The 17,892-nt window shown below is 42.9% G+C and overlaps 1 protein-coding gene across 4 annotated transcripts in view; it reads left to right on the top strand.

Annotated features, from left to right (window-relative positions):
* The first annotated feature begins 2,323 nt into the window (after window positions 1-2,323).
* SYCE3 (synaptonemal complex central element protein 3) overlaps window positions 2,324-17,892 on the top strand; it is a 30,259-nt gene continuing 14,690 nt past the window's right edge. The window contains exons 1-2 of one of the 4 annotated variants that reach the window (XM_059886800.1): window positions 2,324-2,444; window positions 13,202-13,310. In XM_059886800.1, the coding sequence (XP_059742783.1) occupies window positions 13,202-13,310 (109 nt within the window). In that variant the 5' untranslated portion in view covers window positions 2,324-2,444. Of the gene's footprint in view, window positions 2,481-5,644; window positions 5,737-13,201; window positions 13,311-17,892 lie in introns of those variants that run through there. The other 3 variants (XM_015471465.3, NM_001206333.1, XM_059886799.1) reach the window with 3 other exon arrangements.

Below are 17,892 nucleotides of genomic sequence, written 5' to 3'. Positions count from 1 at the left end.
TTGTGAGAAGCTCATAAAATACAGCTATGCTCACAAAATGGTACACTCCATATCTGAGCTTTCTTGGGCTTCCAAAAGTACCTTCACAGACCTTTGCCTCTCAGGTGCCTGCGTGATCTGCCCTGGGAAACAGTCTGGATTTGGTTGGCCTCTGGGAGACATCAGCTTACCCAGCCCTGGGAGGACAATGAGCCGACAAGCTGGCTTTTAATTAAGGTTAAATTCAGTCAAAGTTCTTTTATCTTATCTGTCCTTGGTTGAAATAAGAGAAGAAACCACAGTGCTAAACCAGGGTATAAACTTCCGATGATTACCCACCAAATGCAAATCTATATTAGTAACCCACAGATGTGCAGATATGCATTACTAGTTAAGGCTAGCAGTCATAAGAGACAAAGCCTGAAATCTCAATGGCTTAGCCCAATAGAAGTTTAATTTTTATTCAGTTGGCTGATAAGAAGACTCTGCTCCATACCATGATTCAAAAATGGGCTGTTAGAGGTCCTGCTTTCCTCAGGTAGCTCCCTAGTTGCCTTGGAAATCAACATCCCTCAGGTCCATGGAGGAGAGAGAAAGAGGGCTTACTCATAGGCGGCTTTTATGGACTTGGCCTGGTAGTAATACAGAGCATTTCTACCCACATCCCATTGGCCGGGACTCATACTGCAAGGGAGGCTGGGAAATGTAGTCTAGCTGTGTGCCCAGGCTATAAAGGAAACATTTGGTGAACAGTTAGCCAGTTTCAGATGCACAAGTGTATGGGCAGATAGATGTCTCTGGACTCCCTGGCAGTCCATCCATCTTGGCATGATCTTTACAGGGTGTTTCAGACACCCACCTCCACCTTCCAGGCCCTCACATTTCAGATCAACTGATTTCTAGTCTCTTACGCTCCCCTACAAGAAACCTGAACCCCAACTTCACTCTTCATTTCTAAAGGAGGCAGGCACATCCACACCTTTGCCCTTACTGAACCTCCTGTCTGGAATCCTGTCCCCTTTCTCAGCCTGGTAAACTCCTTCCCTGAAGCTGTCTTCATTACCCCTCAGAGTTATTCCTGATTCATGTTTTTCTGGGATGCTATAACAGAAATCAGTCTAGAAAGTCTGAGGAAATGGTGGAGCGATTGGAAGTGTGCAGGAAGGAACAGCCAGAGAACCCGGTTAAGAAGGGGCAGGAACCTGGCAGCCTGGAAAGGGGATGTGGCCCAGACAGAGGACTCAAGAAAGAGACGTGTCCTTACTCTGTGCCCAGAACCGTCTGGCTCAACTCTAGATGTGTTTCCTACTCTGCTAAGGATCAGAATCCCTGAGAGTGGGTCGCAGGTTTGTCAGGGATCTCAGAGTTCAAGGTATTCAAAACTGAAGTTAACAACCTCCTAAACTGCCTTCTCTGCCACTCTTCCCCATCTGAGCCAGTGGTTTCACTCTGCAGCTCCTCATCCATCCCTTCTTTCTCCCTCATTTCCCACATTACCAAGCCTTGTCAAGTCAATCTTCTAAATGGCTCTGACTCTGTATTTCCCTCCACCATGACCACCCCCTCCCCTGTGCCTACGTCCATCATCATGGACCCAAACAGCAACAGCTGCTCCATTTCTACTCTCCCTCCAGCAGCCTGAGCGACCCCTTCACCTTGTCACTCTTAGGCTTACCACTCTCCTAAGGTGCCCATCAAACTCTGTCTCCTTGGACTGACCTATAGGAGCCACAGTGATCTCTTTAGCCTCCTCTTGACCAGAGCTTTATGTACAGCCCCTCTGGAGTTGAGTGGCACTCTCACTTGGCCTTGCTTGGTGATCTGTGCTTTACTGCCTGGAGGCCAGGGTACCTGGCAGACCGTGGCTGGAACCGGTACCCAAACCTCCCAGATGGGGCCTGAGCTAGGCCCCTGCCTCATCTCCTTGAGCCTCAGCACTCTCTTCTGTGAGGCAGTTGTAACAATGTTGGCAGCGCATGGTAGCTGTGAGAAAAAATATTTGAGCACTCACTACTCACTCAACAGTGGTTACTAGCAAGTGCCCTCCTGTATACTGGGGACACAGTGGTCAAGCAGACTGCCCAGCGTCCTCAGACTTACGATCAGGAGCAAGGGGGAAACACTCGCATCAGAACGGGGGTGTCCCCCTCTCATCTGAGGTTTGCCGTGCCTCAACCTCAGCCACCCCTCAATCCATGCTCGGCGCTCATTGAAATGTACCCACTTGTGCAACCAGCCAGGGCAGCCCCGCTCCTTCCGCCCTCAGCGACCGGCCAATGAGACCTCAAGGCCAGGACTTGGGGCCAGCCTCAGGCGTGCGTAGGCATGTGCTCGTAGCCCCGCCCCTTCCGCTCCAGGAGACAGCCAATGAAAGCCAGAGATCAGCTCCAGGGGCAGGTCTGGTAACGGAAAGGGGAGGGCCGTCACTCTGAGGAGAGGCCTCATGCCTCAGGCGTCAGTGGCAGGTAGCTGAACAGGACCCGAGCGCAGGCAAGTGGGAGGTGAGAAGGGCCGGACCGCCTGGGGATTCCGTACTCTCCCTTGGTGCCCCAACCCCCAAGCCATGGCACCCCACACGGTGCTCACCGTCCGACGCCAGACCGAAGGTGTGGCAACTACCAATTCCTCACCCCGGCCTTCTCACCCTGGGTCATCTCATCCTGAGTCTCCTCACCCGTGTCTCCTCACCCGGTCTCCTTGCCCCTCACATCCGGCCCCTCACAGGGTCTCCTCACCCGTGTCTCCTCACCCGGTCTCCTCGCCCCTCGCAGCCGGCCCCTCACAGGGTCTCCTCACCCGTGTCTCCTCACCCGGTCTCCTCACCCCTCACATCCGGCCCCTCACAGGGTCTCCTCACCCGTGTCTCCTCACCCGGTCTCCTCGCCCCTCGCAGCCGGCCCCTCACAGGGTCTCCTCACCCGTGTCTCCTCACCCGTGTCTCCTCACCCGGTCTCCTCGCCCCTCGCAGCCGGCCCCTCTCCGAGGTCTCCTCACCTAGCCCCGCCCCTCACCCGCACCTCCCGCAGATCCTCAAATTGCACGCCCTGAACTCCATACGCGTGAGCCGCTCACCCATTACCCCACACCTGGACTCACATCACACAGCTTGAATTCCTCACATCTGCACACCAGGCGTGGTCCCAGACTCCCGAGGACCACCGCCCAGAGCATTACTCACACATTCTATTCCCATGCTGTTCACACCACCACACACACACACACACACACACACACACACTCCACAGAGAATCTCTGATCCAAGTACCCCTCTCATCCTCTCACATTTCTCACTCCAGCAAGGCTCCCAGATTCCATTAAAGCTCTTCTTACTGGGCAAGACCCTTAGAGCACAAACAAGGTCCCAGGCCCTTGCAATTCTTATGCCTCTGAATTCCTCAGTCCTCAGGACCTACATTCCCTATGCCTTCACACCCTAAGGTGATCCCTCAGTTCCTTCCCAGCCCCACTTTCCCTCTGCCCACCTAACCCCCACGGTTGGCTATTACCCTCATTCCCCTGGGCTTTGGCACTGGCCCAGGTCTCCTCCCCATCCTCAACCTGCTCTCATCCTAGACAACCTCCCAGAAAGGAATGAATGGACCTTAATCCCATGGTCTTCTTCTTCCACTTCAGCTCTTTTCCTGGATCTACTTTCCAGACTTTTCCCTCCTCTGAGATCCAAGGTTACTCTTCCCACAGGCTCCATCCTTCTAGCGGCCTCATGCTCTAGCCCCCAGTCTACCTGCCCCTCAACTCCATGTCCCTTGAAGCCTCTGCTTTGTATCCACCTCCATCTTACACACTGCTTACTTGTGCCTCCACCACCCCCACGTTTCAACTCCCAGGCCGGTTACACTTCATCCTGAGGATACTATGCAGCCATGTGACCTCAGTCATACTACCACTGCTTCTCTGCTGCATGTCTGTGTGCCTCTAGTGAGGCACAGAGTTCTGCCAAACCTTTATCCTTCTCCTCAAACCAAGATAGTCTATTCTTGGAGGGGGAGGACTTTTTTATTGCCATCCATAGGCAAGCTAGAGACTTCAACTTTGAACATGGACTACCTGGACACTTACCTACTATACGGCACCCTTATCTCTTTATCTTCCCTTACCTTCATAGGTTAAGGTGACACTTTTCCTGTCTGAGACCAGTCCCTGCACCATCAATGACCCTTTCTCCTTAGTCTTCAGCCTAGTGGAGGCTACTCTCTAGTTTTGGTGTGTGGGCTTCTCATTGCATTGGCTTCTCTTGTTGTAGAGCATAGGTTCTAGGGCTCTCAGGCTTCACTAGTTGTAGCACTTGGGATCTAGAGCATGTGGGCTTCAGCAGTTGTGGTGTGAGGGCTCAGTAGTTGAGGCTCTCAGACTGTATAGAGTGCAGGCTCAGTAGCTATGGCACATAGGCTTACTTGCCCCTTGGCACGTGGAATCTTCCATGACCATGAATCGAACCCGTGTCCCCTACATTGGCAGGCAAGCTCTTAACCACTGGACCACTAGGGAAGTCCAGTTGTCTGTCTCTCTTGACTGGAGTGAAAACTCCACAAGGGCAAGTTATTATCTGTTTTGTTTGGTGAAATATCCCTAAGCACCTAAAACAATGTCTGATATTCAATAAATATGAATTTTTTTTGACTACATGAATTAATTTTCCTCCTTTCCTCCTCTCTTCTGTTGGCTTCAAGTACACACTCCCCAGTTCACTACACTTCTGACTGCTTATCAGAGCCTTTTATATCCTTCTTTCCTTCTTAAGTGCTGATTTTTTGTTTGTTTTATTTGTCTGCACTAGGTCATAGTTGCAGCATGTGGGATCTAGTTTCTTGACCAGGGATTGAACCCGTGCCCTCTGTGTTGGGAGTGTGGCATCTTAGCCACTGGACCATCAGGAAAGTCCCAGTGCTGATGTTTTTAAGGGCTTCTTCCTAATCCATTTTCTCTTTTCCCTTTATATATTCACTGTGAATGATTTCATCTTTTCCCATGATTTAACCACTATCAATTCTTTTATTTTCAGCTTAACCTCTTCCTAGGATTCTAATCCTACTTTTCAGGTGTTTGTTGAATAGCTCTGCTTGGATCCCTGATAAGCACCACACACTCAAGCTGCCCCAAATTGAACTCAATAGCTTCTCCATCCCATCCCTTCGCCTCCATTGCACCAGTCATCCTGATAGTCATTCTCCAAACTACCCACTGCATTGTCTGAGGCAACTGGGAGAAAATGTAGTGCTATGGAGCTCTATCTCCCAGACAAGACTAAGTTTCCATCTAACATTTCAAACAGTAGAATGATAAAAGCATGAAGGCAAGAGAGAGCATGATGAGTTCAGCTTTCTCAATGGCGTGGCTATAATGGCCTTTTTATAGGAGAAGGCTTTGGTGAGAAACTGAGCAAGGGCATTTGGCTGAGTGACTATTGCAATTCGTAGACTCTTGCTTTACAAGTTTCTTTTTACCAAACTGACTTCCTTGATGACAAGATGGTGTACTTATTTTTTTAATCCTTACTTTTTGTGGTGCTGCTTGACATATGGTGAAAGTGAAGTTGTTCAGTCGTGTCCGACTCTTTGCAACCCCATGGACTGTAGCCTATCAGGCTCCTCCCTCCATGGGATTCTCCAGGCAAGAGTACTGGAGTGGGTTGCCATTTTCCTTCTCCAGGGGATCTTCCCGACCCAGGGATCGAACTCGGGTCTCCCACATTCCAGGCAAACAAACGCTTTAACCTCTGAGCCACCAGCTTGACATATGGTAGGTACCCACATTTGCAAAATTATGTATTTAATATGACTGAAGCCTAGGATATATATATGAGGATGTGGCTCAATACTGATAAGTGTGAGCTTTTGTGACTTCAAAGACATTATTTAAACAGAAAATTTGAATGTTGTTGTTTGAATATTTGAAATGTTTGAATGCTTGTTGTTGTCATTCAGTTGCTAAGTCGTGTCTGACTCTCTGCACCCTCATGGACTGTAGTTCACCACGTTCTTCTATCCTCCACTGTCTCCTGGAATTTGCTCAAATTCATGTCCATTGAGTCAGTGATGCTAACCATCTCATCGTCTGTCGCTCCCTTCTCTTCTGGCTTCAATCTTTCCCATCACTAGGGTCTTTCTAATGAGTCAGCTCTTTGTATCAGGTGGCCAAAGTATTGGAGCTTCACCTTCAACAGTCCTTGCAATGAATAGTCGGGTTGATTTCCTTTAGAATTGACTAGTTTGATCTCCTTACAGTCCAAGGAACTCTCAAGAGTCTTCTCCAGCACCACAGTTCAAAAGCATCCATTTTTCAGTGCTCAGCCTTCTCTATGATCCAACTCTCGCATCTGTACATGACTACTGGAAAAACCATACTTTTGACTATATGGACTTTTGTCAGTAAAGTGAATGCTTACTTTGATTTTTTAAATTAATATTTATTTTTTAAAGTTACTAATCTAAAATTCTAGTCTTCCTTGAGTATTTAAGCTTAGTTTATAAATTTTATTCTAAATGAGATTATTTATTAGATTGCTTATTCTAAATAAGACTATCTTATTCTAAATTTTTAATCTTATTCTAGCTCTAGCATATTTTTAATAATAAGTTAATGTTTTTGTTCCATTTGAAACTTAAATTATAAACTTAATGTATCCTATTTCTTTAAATACCTCAATTGTCTTAATAATAAATTTTCCTACCTTCTTATATATTCTTATAAAAATCATAAATAAAACTCATAAATATGGTAAATCTCAAGTTCCCTTAAATGTCCTAAAACTCCTATAAACTTACCAAGATTTTTACTTAAAATTAAAGCCATAGTCAGTTTCACATTTTAAACTCCAATGACAAAGCTGACCAAATTCTCATAAACATTCAAATGCATATAATATCAAAGAATCATAGTACAGGTATCCCTTGCTTTGCAAGGTTCACTTTATACCACTTCACTTTTATAAAAAACCTACAGCAGTACCTGTTTCACTAACAAAGAGAAATCTGAAGAGGATTTTCTCTTTTATGGGGAAAAAAAAAGGTGAAAAATAGAAGTAGCATCCAGGATTTTGTTTTGCAACAAGTCATATAGAGACAGTGTGCACCCCAAACAGTGAGAGTGGTAACACCAAGCTCATTCCCCAGGAATTACACTCTGCTTCTCAGCACCAAGGTGTCACAGCTTTGAGCTCTGTGAGCATCTATGCTTTATCTTGATTTATTTTGTGTATTTGTTAGCAACATATGTCTTGAGGTAATTGCTTCTTTGCCTTATGCCATTTTGGTTTATGAAAGGTTTTGTACAAGCACTCTACTTTTGGACAAGGAGGCAAACCTGTAGTTTTATGCTTTTAATATTTCTTATTTTAATTTCCTTTCTTCCCAGAATTATAATTATTCACCCATATGATTTTTAGGGTTTCATTATCTTATACTTTTATTTATTTTTAACTTTTATTTATTTTTAAATTAAAGTATAATTGATTTACAATATCATGTTAGTTTCAGGTGTACAGCATAGTGATTCAATTTTATGTACATATATTTATATCCATTTGCAGATTGCTTTCCTTATAGGTTATTACAAAATATTGAGTGTAGTTCCCATTGTCTTGTACTTTTTAGAGTTGCCTTTTCAGCTTGTTGAGATTTCATTATGATCAGACGACATTGGCTGGGGTTCAGTAACTCTCTAATAGTCTGCACTTGGCTTCCAGATCATTACTCTCCTGTTTCTCCTACCTCTGTGGCCCCTCTTCGTCAGCCTTTTAGGCTGGTTCCTTTGCATCTCCCCAGTCTTGATGTTGAGCCACTTCTCCATCTGTGTTTTCTCCCTTGATCTCACCCATTCTTATGTCTTTAAATATCATCTATATGCTTATGACTCCCACATTTCTATCTCTCCCTTGAATTCATTTATTCAGCTGCCTACTCAGTATTCCCACTTGGATGCCTCATGAGCATCTTAATATGTTCAAAACTGGATTATTTCTTTTCCATGCAAACTAGCTTCTTCCAGTCTTCCCCTACCTCAGTTAATGGTATCACCATTTCTGGTTGCCCAATCAAATGCCTTAGGATTGTACCTAACTCCACATTGACTCATCAGCAAATCTTGTCTGCCCTCCCCCGGTCCTCCTTCATGCTATTTCCATAGTCCTATGCTGATCTGAGCTATTATTATCTCAGTTCAGTTCAGTTCAGTTGCTAAGTCGTGTCCAACTCTTTGTGACCCCATGGACTGCAGCGTGCCAGGCTTCCTTGTCCATCACCAACTCCCAGAGGCTGCTCAAACTCACTTCCATCGAGTCAGTGATGCCATCCAACCATCTCATCCTCTGTCATCCCCTTCTCCTGCCTTCAAGTCTTTCCCAGAATCAGGGTCTTTTCCAATGAGTCAGTTCTTCGCATGAGGTGACCAAAGTATTGGAGTTTCAGTTTCAGCATCAGTCCTTCTAATGAATAGTCAGGACTGATTTCCTTTAGGATTGACTGGTTTGATCTCCTTGCAATTCAAGGGACTCTCAAGAGTTTTCTCCAACACCAGCACCATAGTTTGAAAGCATCAGTTCTTCGGCACTTAGCCTTCTTTATAGTTCAACTCTCACATCCATACATGACTACTGGAAAAACCATAGCCTTGACTAGACAGACCTTTGTTGGCAAAGAAATGTCTCTGCTTTTTAATATGCTGTCTAGGTTGGTCATAGCTTTTCTTCCAAGGAACAAGCGTCTTTTAATTTCGTGGCTGCAGTCACCATCTGCAGTGATTTTGGAACCCAAGAAAATAAAGTCTCTCACTGTTTCCATTGTTTCCCCATGAAGTGATGGGACTGGATGCCATAATCTTAGTTTTCTGAATGTTGAGTTTTAAGCCAGCTATTTCACTTTCCTCTTTCACTTTCATCAAAAGGCTCTTTATTTCTTCTTTGCTTTATGCCATAAGGGTGGTGTCATCTGCGTATCTGAGCTTCTTGATATTTCTCCCAGCAGTCTTGATTCCAGCTTGTGCTTCATCCAGCCTGGCATTTCGCATGATGTACTCTGCATAGAAGTTAAATAACCAGGGTGACAACATCGTACTCATTTTCCAATTTAGAACCAGTCTGTTGTTCCCATATCCAGTTCTAACTGTTGCTTCTTGACCTGCATACAGATTTCTCAGGAGGCAGGTAAAGTGGTCTGGTATTCCCTTCTAATTTGCCATAGTTTGTTGTGATCTACACAGTCAAAGGCTTTGATGTAATTAATAAAGCAGAAGTAGATGTTTTTCTGGAATTCTCTTGCTTTTTTCTATGATCCAGCAGATGTTGGCAATTTGATCTCTGGTTCTTCTGCCTTTTCTAAAACTAGCTTGAACATCAGGAAGTTCACAGTTCATGTACTGTTGAAGCCTGGCTTGGAGAATTTTGAGCATTACTTTGCTAGCGTGTGAGATGAGTGTAATTGTGTGGTAGTTTGAACATTCTTTGGCATTGTCCTTTTTTGGGATTGGAATGAAAACGGACCTTTTCCAGTCCTATGGCCACTGTTGAGTTTTCCAAATTTGCTGGCATATTGAGTGCAGCACTTTCACAGCATCATCATTTAGGATTTGAAAGAGCTCAACTGGAATTCCATCACCTCCACTAGCTTTGTTCGTAGTGATGCTTCCTAAGGCCCACTTGACTTCTCATTCCAGGATGTCTGGCTCTAGATGAGTGATCACACCATCATGGTTATCAGGATCATGAAGATCTTTTTTGTACAGTTCTGTGTATTCTTGCCACCTCTTCTTAATATCTTCTGCTTCTGTTCGGTCCATACTATTTCTGTCCTTTATTGTGTCCATCTTTGCATGAAACAGTCCCTTGGTGTCTCTAATTTTCTTGAAGAGATTTCTAGTCTTTCCCATTCTATTGTTTTCCTCTATTTCTTTGCATTGATCACTGAGGAAGGCTTTCTTATCTCTCCTTGCTATTCTTTGGAACTCTGCATTCAAATGAGTATATCTTTCCATTTCTCCTTTGCCTTTAACTTCTCTTTTCTGTTTCTCAGCTATTTGTAAGGCCTCCTCAGACAACCATCTCTCACCTCCATTATTCCAATGACCTCCTCTTAACTGGTCTCCCTGCCTCCACCCATGTGCATATAAACTGTTCTCAATTTAGTGATTTATTAACGTCTAAATCAGATTATCAACCTCCAGGCTCCCATCTCACTCAAAGAAGAAGTCAAAGTCTTGGCCTGTGAGGCCCACCTCAGTTTTGCCCCACCGCTTTTTGACCTTTTCTACTTACTATTCCTTTCACTCTGTCTGTTCCAACTATACCACCCTGGTTGCTCTTCCTCCCACTCATCCAGTCGGCTCCCAGCTCAGGGCCTCTGCTTTTACTATTTGTTCTGCCTGGGATGCACTTTCCCAACATATCTGTATGACTCATCGTCCTCTCACTTCCTCCAGGTCTCTAGTCAAAATCACTTCAGGAAAGCCTTTCCCTGCACACTTATCTAAAGAACAGTCACTGCTGTATACATATTTTCTCCCACCTTCCGTTTCTGGTTGACTTTTTTCTTTAGCACTTATCCCTCCTCTTATTTATTTCACTTATTAATCTTATTTGTTTCTTCTCCTCACTAGAATATAAATTCCATGAGACCAAGGATTTTAAAGTTTTGCTCAGTGCTTTATCTTCAGAATCTAAAATAATGCTCAATAAATAACTGTTGAATGTATAGATAAAATAATGTTAGTGAAACTTTATAACTTAATGAATTGAGCAGGCAGTCCACACAACTTAGATAGGAATTATGTCATTACCTATTTCTTTGCTTTTGTGTAGGTTTTTGTAACCACCCACATGATAGAATTATTTCACTCCATTTTGTACTTACTTAGCTGTTTCGTAAGAAAACTGTAGAGTTTTTTAACTTTCCAGAGTTTTGTGTTAGTTTCATGGATAGTTTTTCATTACATCTCTTGTAAATACACAACTCTTGTAAATTTTAAATAATATCTCATTAAATGTTGGGTCTCTTAAGGCTTTCAGTTATTTGGTCATATCTTGGAACCAGATGAGAATAGTGGCAGTGAGGAGTTAGATTATGAAGGATCTTATATCTGTAGTAAAGAGGTTATATTTTATCCTGAAAGAAATAGGAGCTATTGAAGAGTTTCAAGCAATATGACATGGTTCGTTTTGCATGTTAAGAAAGGTCACCCTGGGGGTGAACTGGAAAATAGATTGGACATGAGGAAGCTGCAAGCAGGGAGACCAGTTACAATTAGAGGACAACAGTCCAAATGAAAAATGAAGACAGCCTGTACCATTAGGTCCAAGCTTTATATTTTCAGCTCCAGCCTATCTCCTGAACTCCAGGCTGTTGTATTCAACTGCCTATTTGTATCTCCAATTGGAGGCCTGGCTTCCCTCATAGCTCAGTCGGTAAAGAATCCGCCTGCAATGGAAGAGACCCGGGTTCAATTTCCTGGGTTGGGAAGATCCCCTGGAGAAGGAAATGGCAATCCACTCCAGTATTCTTGCTTGGAAAATCCCATGGACAGAGGAGCCTGGCGGGCTACAGTCCACGGGCTGGCAAGAGTCGGACACGACTTAGCAACTAAACCACCACCAATAGCCATCCCATAGTAGTAACATGTTCAAAATAGAGCACCTGGAAATTCCCTGATGGGCCAACAGTTAAGACTCCATACTCCCCCTACAAGGGGCCTGGGTTCATTTCCTGATTGAGGCACTAAGATCCCGCATGCAGCTCCCCTAAAAAAAATAGAGCACCTGGTCTACCTTCTAATCTGCTCCTCTCCTGGTCTTCCCCATTTCCATTAACAACACCACCACCTACCAAGTTGTTCTCATCAAAATTAGGGGTCATTTTAATTTCTCTCTTCCCACCACTTGCCCCTGCAAACCTTGACATAAGTCCTCTACCCAATTCTGTTGGCTCATCTTCCACAAATTAACCAGAACACTTCACTTCTCAATATTGATAGTATCACTGAAATCCGAGTGCTGTCATCTTTAGACCACTTTAGTGCTCTCTTGACTAATAGATCTTCCCACGCTTTCCTCCTCTCGACCTCCTGCAGCAGTCCATTTTCCAGACAGCAGCTGAAGTGTGCTGTTAGCTTAAAACATAATCCCCTGCTCCCTCAATCTCCAGTGGCTTTTCCTCACTCTCAAAATAAAAGCAAAGTTCTTGACTATTTAGTTGACTTCGTGTCCTATCACTCGTCTCCACAGCCCCATTCTCTATCCCTTAAAAAACACTAGGGCGGCTCTTGCCTTTTCTTGAGCCATTCCCTCTGTCTAGAACTTCTCCCCTCGATCTTCAGAAGACAACTGCTTTTTATCTTTCAAGTGGCAGCTCAAATGTCACTACATTAGAAAGGACTTCTCTGACTTCACAGGCCAAAGTATCACTCCTCTGAAAAGTCTTCTTTATTACACCATCCTTTTTATTTTCTTTGTAGCAGTGGCCACAAACTCAAGGTATCTTTATGAATCTGTTAACTTGGCTATTTTCAGTCTCTGCCTCTAGAATGGAAACTCCATGACAGCATCCAGTCTGTTTGAATCCTCAGATACACTACAGTGTCCCCATAACCATAGCAGATGTCTAGCACTTAGTAGACACCCAGTAAAGCTGTAATCAATAGTGGATAATGAAGTGGACCTCTATTAAAGCAGCAGCCTTAAAAAAAATAAATAAGTAAAGCAGCAGCCTTGGAGAATGGAAGTTAGGCACTGATAGAAGAGACTTCAAAGAGTTGGATCAGGCTATGATCTCCACAAGAGCAGAGTTCAGTTCAGTTCAGAAAGCACAATCTTTCCTGACCCATAGATAATTTAATGTTTATTCCATGAAAAAATGAAATTGGTGAGTTTTAGTGACCCCCTTAGGTCAGAAAGGGGCTTTGCTTGTGGCTCAGAGAGTAAAAAATCCACCTGCAAAGGAGGAGACTAGGGTTCAATCCCTGGGCAGGAAGATCCCCTGGAGAAGGAAATAGCTACCCACTCCAGCATTCTTGCCTGGAGAATTCTATGGACAGAGGAGCCTGGTGGGCTACAGTCCATGGGGTTGCAAAGAGTCAGATACTACTAACTCTTTAGGTCAGGAAGATAAGAGGAGTTAAAGACAACGTAAGTTTTCTGGCTTGGGTACCCAGCTGTGAGTCGTGGAGCCAGAATTGAAACATGAACCTGTCTCACTGCATCTTCTTTCTGTGCACTTCCTAGATGGCTGATCCTGACCCTGGGGAAAGAAACTATGACAACATGCTGAAAATGCTGTCAGACCTGAATAAAGACTTGGAAAAGCTGTTGGAAGAGATGGAAAAAATCTCAGGTAGGATGTTTTCCCAGGCAGGGTAACTTCCTCCTTTCCAAGAGCTCAAATCCTCCTTATACTTCCAAGCTCAAATCAAGTGCCTTCTCAATCAGGTCTTCCCTGACCACTGTTCAACTCTTCACCATGTAGCTACAATACCACAAGAGTTTATGCTAACCACTGATATTGCCTTGAATTGTTTTCTGATTATCTTTGTGTGTTTGCATCTTATTCCAGCAAATGGACTATTATCTTCTTGAGGGCAGAAGTAATAATTTCTTTTGTAACTGGGCACACAGTACCATGAAGAACTAGTAAATTGTTAGTCGCACAGTCATGTCCAACTCTTTGTGACACCATGGACTGTAGCCCGCCAGGCTCCTCTGTCCATGGGATTTCCTGGGCAAGAATACTGGAGTGGATTGCCATTTCCTTCTCCAGAAGCAGCAATAGAATTGAACTAATTTCTCCATTTTTTGGAAAAGAATGTTAGTCTGTTATTTTATTTAACATGTTTCCAGTAAGCAGTAACTAGCAGTGGTAGTGATACAATTATAATTTATTTAATTTGTTCTTTACCAGTTCGGAATATATGTAATTCTTAAAATTGTGTGATCCTGTTTTACTAGAGAAAATCACAATGTGAAACAAATTTTAGAGTGCCCAAATACTCTACTTAAATGAAAACAAACTATTTTTAAAGACATTATTAGTTTTTAAGTCATCTCCACTTATTACAAGTCTTCAGAAAATTTCTACTTAAAAATGTTCTCAATTTTGTGCCCACATACTTGAAAGTTTTATATATACCTTTATAAAAAGTTCTAGAATTCATTTCCCACTATAAGTTGTTTGATTGCTTCAATCTAATTAAATATTCTCTTATTTAATACCATTTACTGAGCACATATACGTGCTTTTTTAAAAATACAAAGTTGAATAAAGATGCTCCTTCTTGAGAAGTGAGTAGGGACCAGTAACAGACATCAAGAGGACTAGTTATATTTAAGCATATAAATTTAAAGCACATCTTAACTTTATGGTAAAGCTGTTGCTGCTGCTGTCGCTTCAGTCGTGTCCGACTCTGTGCGACCCCATAGACGGCAGCTCACCAGGCTCCCCCATCCCTGGAATTCTCCAGGCAAGAACACTGGAGTGGGTTGCCATTTCCTTCTCCAATGCATGAAAGTGAAAAGTGAAAGTGAAGTCGCTCAGTCCTGTCCGACTCTTAGCGACCCCATGGACTGCAGCCTACCAGGCTCCTCCGTCCATGGGATTTTCCAGGCAAGAGTACTGGAGGAGGGTGCCATTGCCTTCTCCGACGGTAAAGCTATAATCCGGCAAATGCTAATAATGATGTACACCAAGTACTGGGGAAGGAGGAGAGGAGAGGCAGACTTCTTGGGAAGGCAAGTGAGGCTTTGAATAAAGCAGAGCGTTAGAGAAGGAGTGGGGATTGGACAGATGAGGTCGGTCCTGTGAGCAGAGAAGAGGGGCTGTCCAGGAAAAGAAATAGTCAAGGCTGTGTGCCTGTGAGGGAAAGACTGGCATAGTCAAGAAGTCAGAGTAGGGCGTGACATTCACAAGGTGGCAGGCCATAAAAGAAGAGGCTGAAAGGTGAGAAGAAACGTCTTTAATGCAATGCCAAGTTAAAGAGGTCTACTTTTCTTATGTAAGTGATAGGGAGCCATTTGGAATTTCAAGGAAGTCAGTTGCCTTGCAGAAAGATAGCTCTGGTAACAGTGTGAGGGATGGTTCAGAAAGGAAAGCCTGGAGCAGGAAGGCCAATTAGGCAGGTTTTCCAGAACTAAAGGCTGAAAAGGAGCTGGCCTTAACACAAGCTTGGCACTGAGAACAAGAAGAACATGGCTGATTTCTGTGAGAGAATGTCTTATTGATTTGTAAGAGCTCTTTCTGTATTAAGACTCTTAGGTGCTTGTTCAAAATTGAAGGAAATATTTTTCCCAGTTTTTCATTTTCCTTTAATTTTGTATATGAAGCTTCAGCGAGCAGAAGTCTTATGTAGTAAAAATGTATTGATATTTTCCTTTCTGATTTATTCCCATTGCTTCAATGCTTAGAAAATCTTTCCCTAATTCAAGATCAGTGAAAACAGTCACATATTTTCCTCTACTTTGTGGTTTTAGTGTTTTGTTATTTTTAACATTTAATTCTAAACTATGTGGTATGCCAAAGGAACTAGGCTTGTACTGCATTTTTATTTAGATTCACTGGAATCTCTCTTTTTGGCAAATATTCCAACAATAATTAAGGTGATAGGTAAGTAAGTTATTCAGTTCAGTTCAGTCCCTCAGTCACGTCCGGCTTTGTCACCCCAATGGACTGCAGCACGCCAGGCTTCCCTGTCCATCACCAACTCCCGAAGCTTGCTCAAACTCATGTCCATCGAGTTGGTGATGCCATCCAACCATCTCATCCTCTGTCGTCCCCTTCTTCTCCTGCCTTCAATCTTTCTCAGCATCAGGGTCTTTTCCAATGAGTCAGTTCTTCACATCAGGTGGCCAAAGTATTGGAGTTTCAGCTTTAGCATCAGTCCTTCCAATGAACACACAGGACTGATTTCCTTTAGGATGGACTGGTTGGATCTCCTTGCAGTTGAAGGGACTCTCAAGAGTCTTCTCCAACACCACAATTCAAAAGCATCAATTTTTCAACACTCAGCTTTCTTTCTGGCCCAACTCTCACATCCATATGTGACTGCTGGAGAAACCATAGCTTTGACTAGACGGGCCTTTGTTGGCAAAATAATGTCTCTGCTTTTTAATATGCTGTCTAGGTTGATCATAGCTTTTCTTCCAAGGAGCAAGCATCTTTTAATTTCATGGCTGCAGTCACCATCTGCAGCGATTTTGGAGCCCACTCTTTCCACTGTTTCCCCATCTATTTGCCATGAAGTGATGGGACCAGATGCCATGATCTTCGTTTTTTGAGTGTTGAGTTTTAAGCCAGCTTTTTCACTTTCCTCTTTCACCTTCATCAAGAGGCTCTTTAGTTCCTCTTTCTGCCATAAGGGTGGTGTCATCTGCATATCTGAGGTTACTGATATTTCTCCCTGCAGTCTTGACTCCAGCTTGTGCTTCATCCAGTCCAGCATTTCTCATGTTGTACTCTACATAGAAGTTAAATAAGCAGAGTGACCATACACAGCCTTGACGTACTCCTTTCCCAATTTGGAACCAGTCTGTTGTTCCATGGTCAGTTCTAACTTTGCTTCTTGACCTGGATACAGATTTCTCAGGAGGCAGGTAAGGTGGTCTGGTATTCCCAGCTCTTTAAGAATTTTACGCAGTTTGTTCTTATCCACACAGTCAAAGGCTTTGGCTTAAGTTATTAAGTAATAATAATTAAGTTGATATTACTAAGGTAATAGTGTTGTATTTAAAAAAATGCTCTCTCACTGTAGAGATGAGGTTGACAGGTATTTATATTGAAACAAGTCACAAAAAAACTTAGCTTTGATGATTTTTAAAATTTGTCTTTGAAATTTTCTGTGTAAAACTGAATTTGTTTGATACATTCAGCTATTGAATTCAAGCAGCTGCACATCTTGGAAGGCTTTTGCACTTTCTTCCTCACAGAAATGAGACAAATGTAGCCCACATCTGCTTGGCATGGATGAGGGTTCTGCTGCGCATGATTCCACATCCCCTCCCTTTGGTGCTTTTCCACATTGCATTCTTTGAACTGCTATAACGTCCATTATTTTCCCTTTAGGTTATTCTTTCCTTCATTTTAGTTGCACATATTTTCCTCTTTTTATAAGCCTGTTTTTATATAAATATTCTGCATAGTTGTCTAATTTGGGAGGCAATCAAATCTTATAAAAACTTGCTTTAGCAATTTATCAGCTGATAAAATTATGTTTTTATCAACATATAAGCAACCACAGATTAAATAGTATTAAAATGTTTTGTAAAGTTTATCTTTTGTAGTTTCTTAAAGTAAATAATTTGTCCTTGGCCCCATGGATTCAAATCTAATAGTTGAGAACACTAAAATATTTTTCTACCTGAAGCATAAGCAACAGAACTATTTTGTCATAGTGTCCCTAGGACAGGTTAAGACAAATATTGTTTAAAGAAGTAACATGATTTTAAACCAGGATGAATCTCACAACCTTACCCTTTTGGTTAAATTTAAAATGAAGCCCAACACATAAATCTTTAGCCTCTGTTGCCCCTGGGAAGGCTCTTGCTCAATTTTTCCAGTGACCACACAAGGCCAAATAAAATCACCAAAGAAGCAATCATCAACTATCAAAAGTACCAACCAGCAAATAAATGTAAATGTGCCTATTTATATAAATATATATGCATATTTTAAACAATATTAATAAGCCAAATCCTCTTGACTTCAAGGCTTAAAGTTTCTCTTTCTGTTCTCTTTAAGTCAAATCATGACCTAGGATAAATTTCCCAATACAAGTTTAGCTGTATGCCTTGTGAGAGTGAGCCCTAAGAATGTAAAACTTCTCAGGTAGGAGGAGAGAGGCTAACTTGGTTTCCCACCCCTGCCCCAAATCTATCCCATCCTATTCTATTAGTTGAGAAGTGATTTCTTTATTACTCATGAAGTTTTT

The sequence above is a fragment of the Bos taurus genome, chromosome 5 (assembly GCF_002263795.3).
Source record: "Bos taurus isolate L1 Dominette 01449 registration number 42190680 breed Hereford chromosome 5, ARS-UCD2.0, whole genome shotgun sequence".
Classification (NCBI taxonomy): Eukaryota; Metazoa; Chordata; class Mammalia; order Artiodactyla; family Bovidae; genus Bos; species Bos taurus.
Note: the sequence above shows the minus strand (reverse complement) of the source record. Positions and strands in the feature narration are given on the sequence as shown.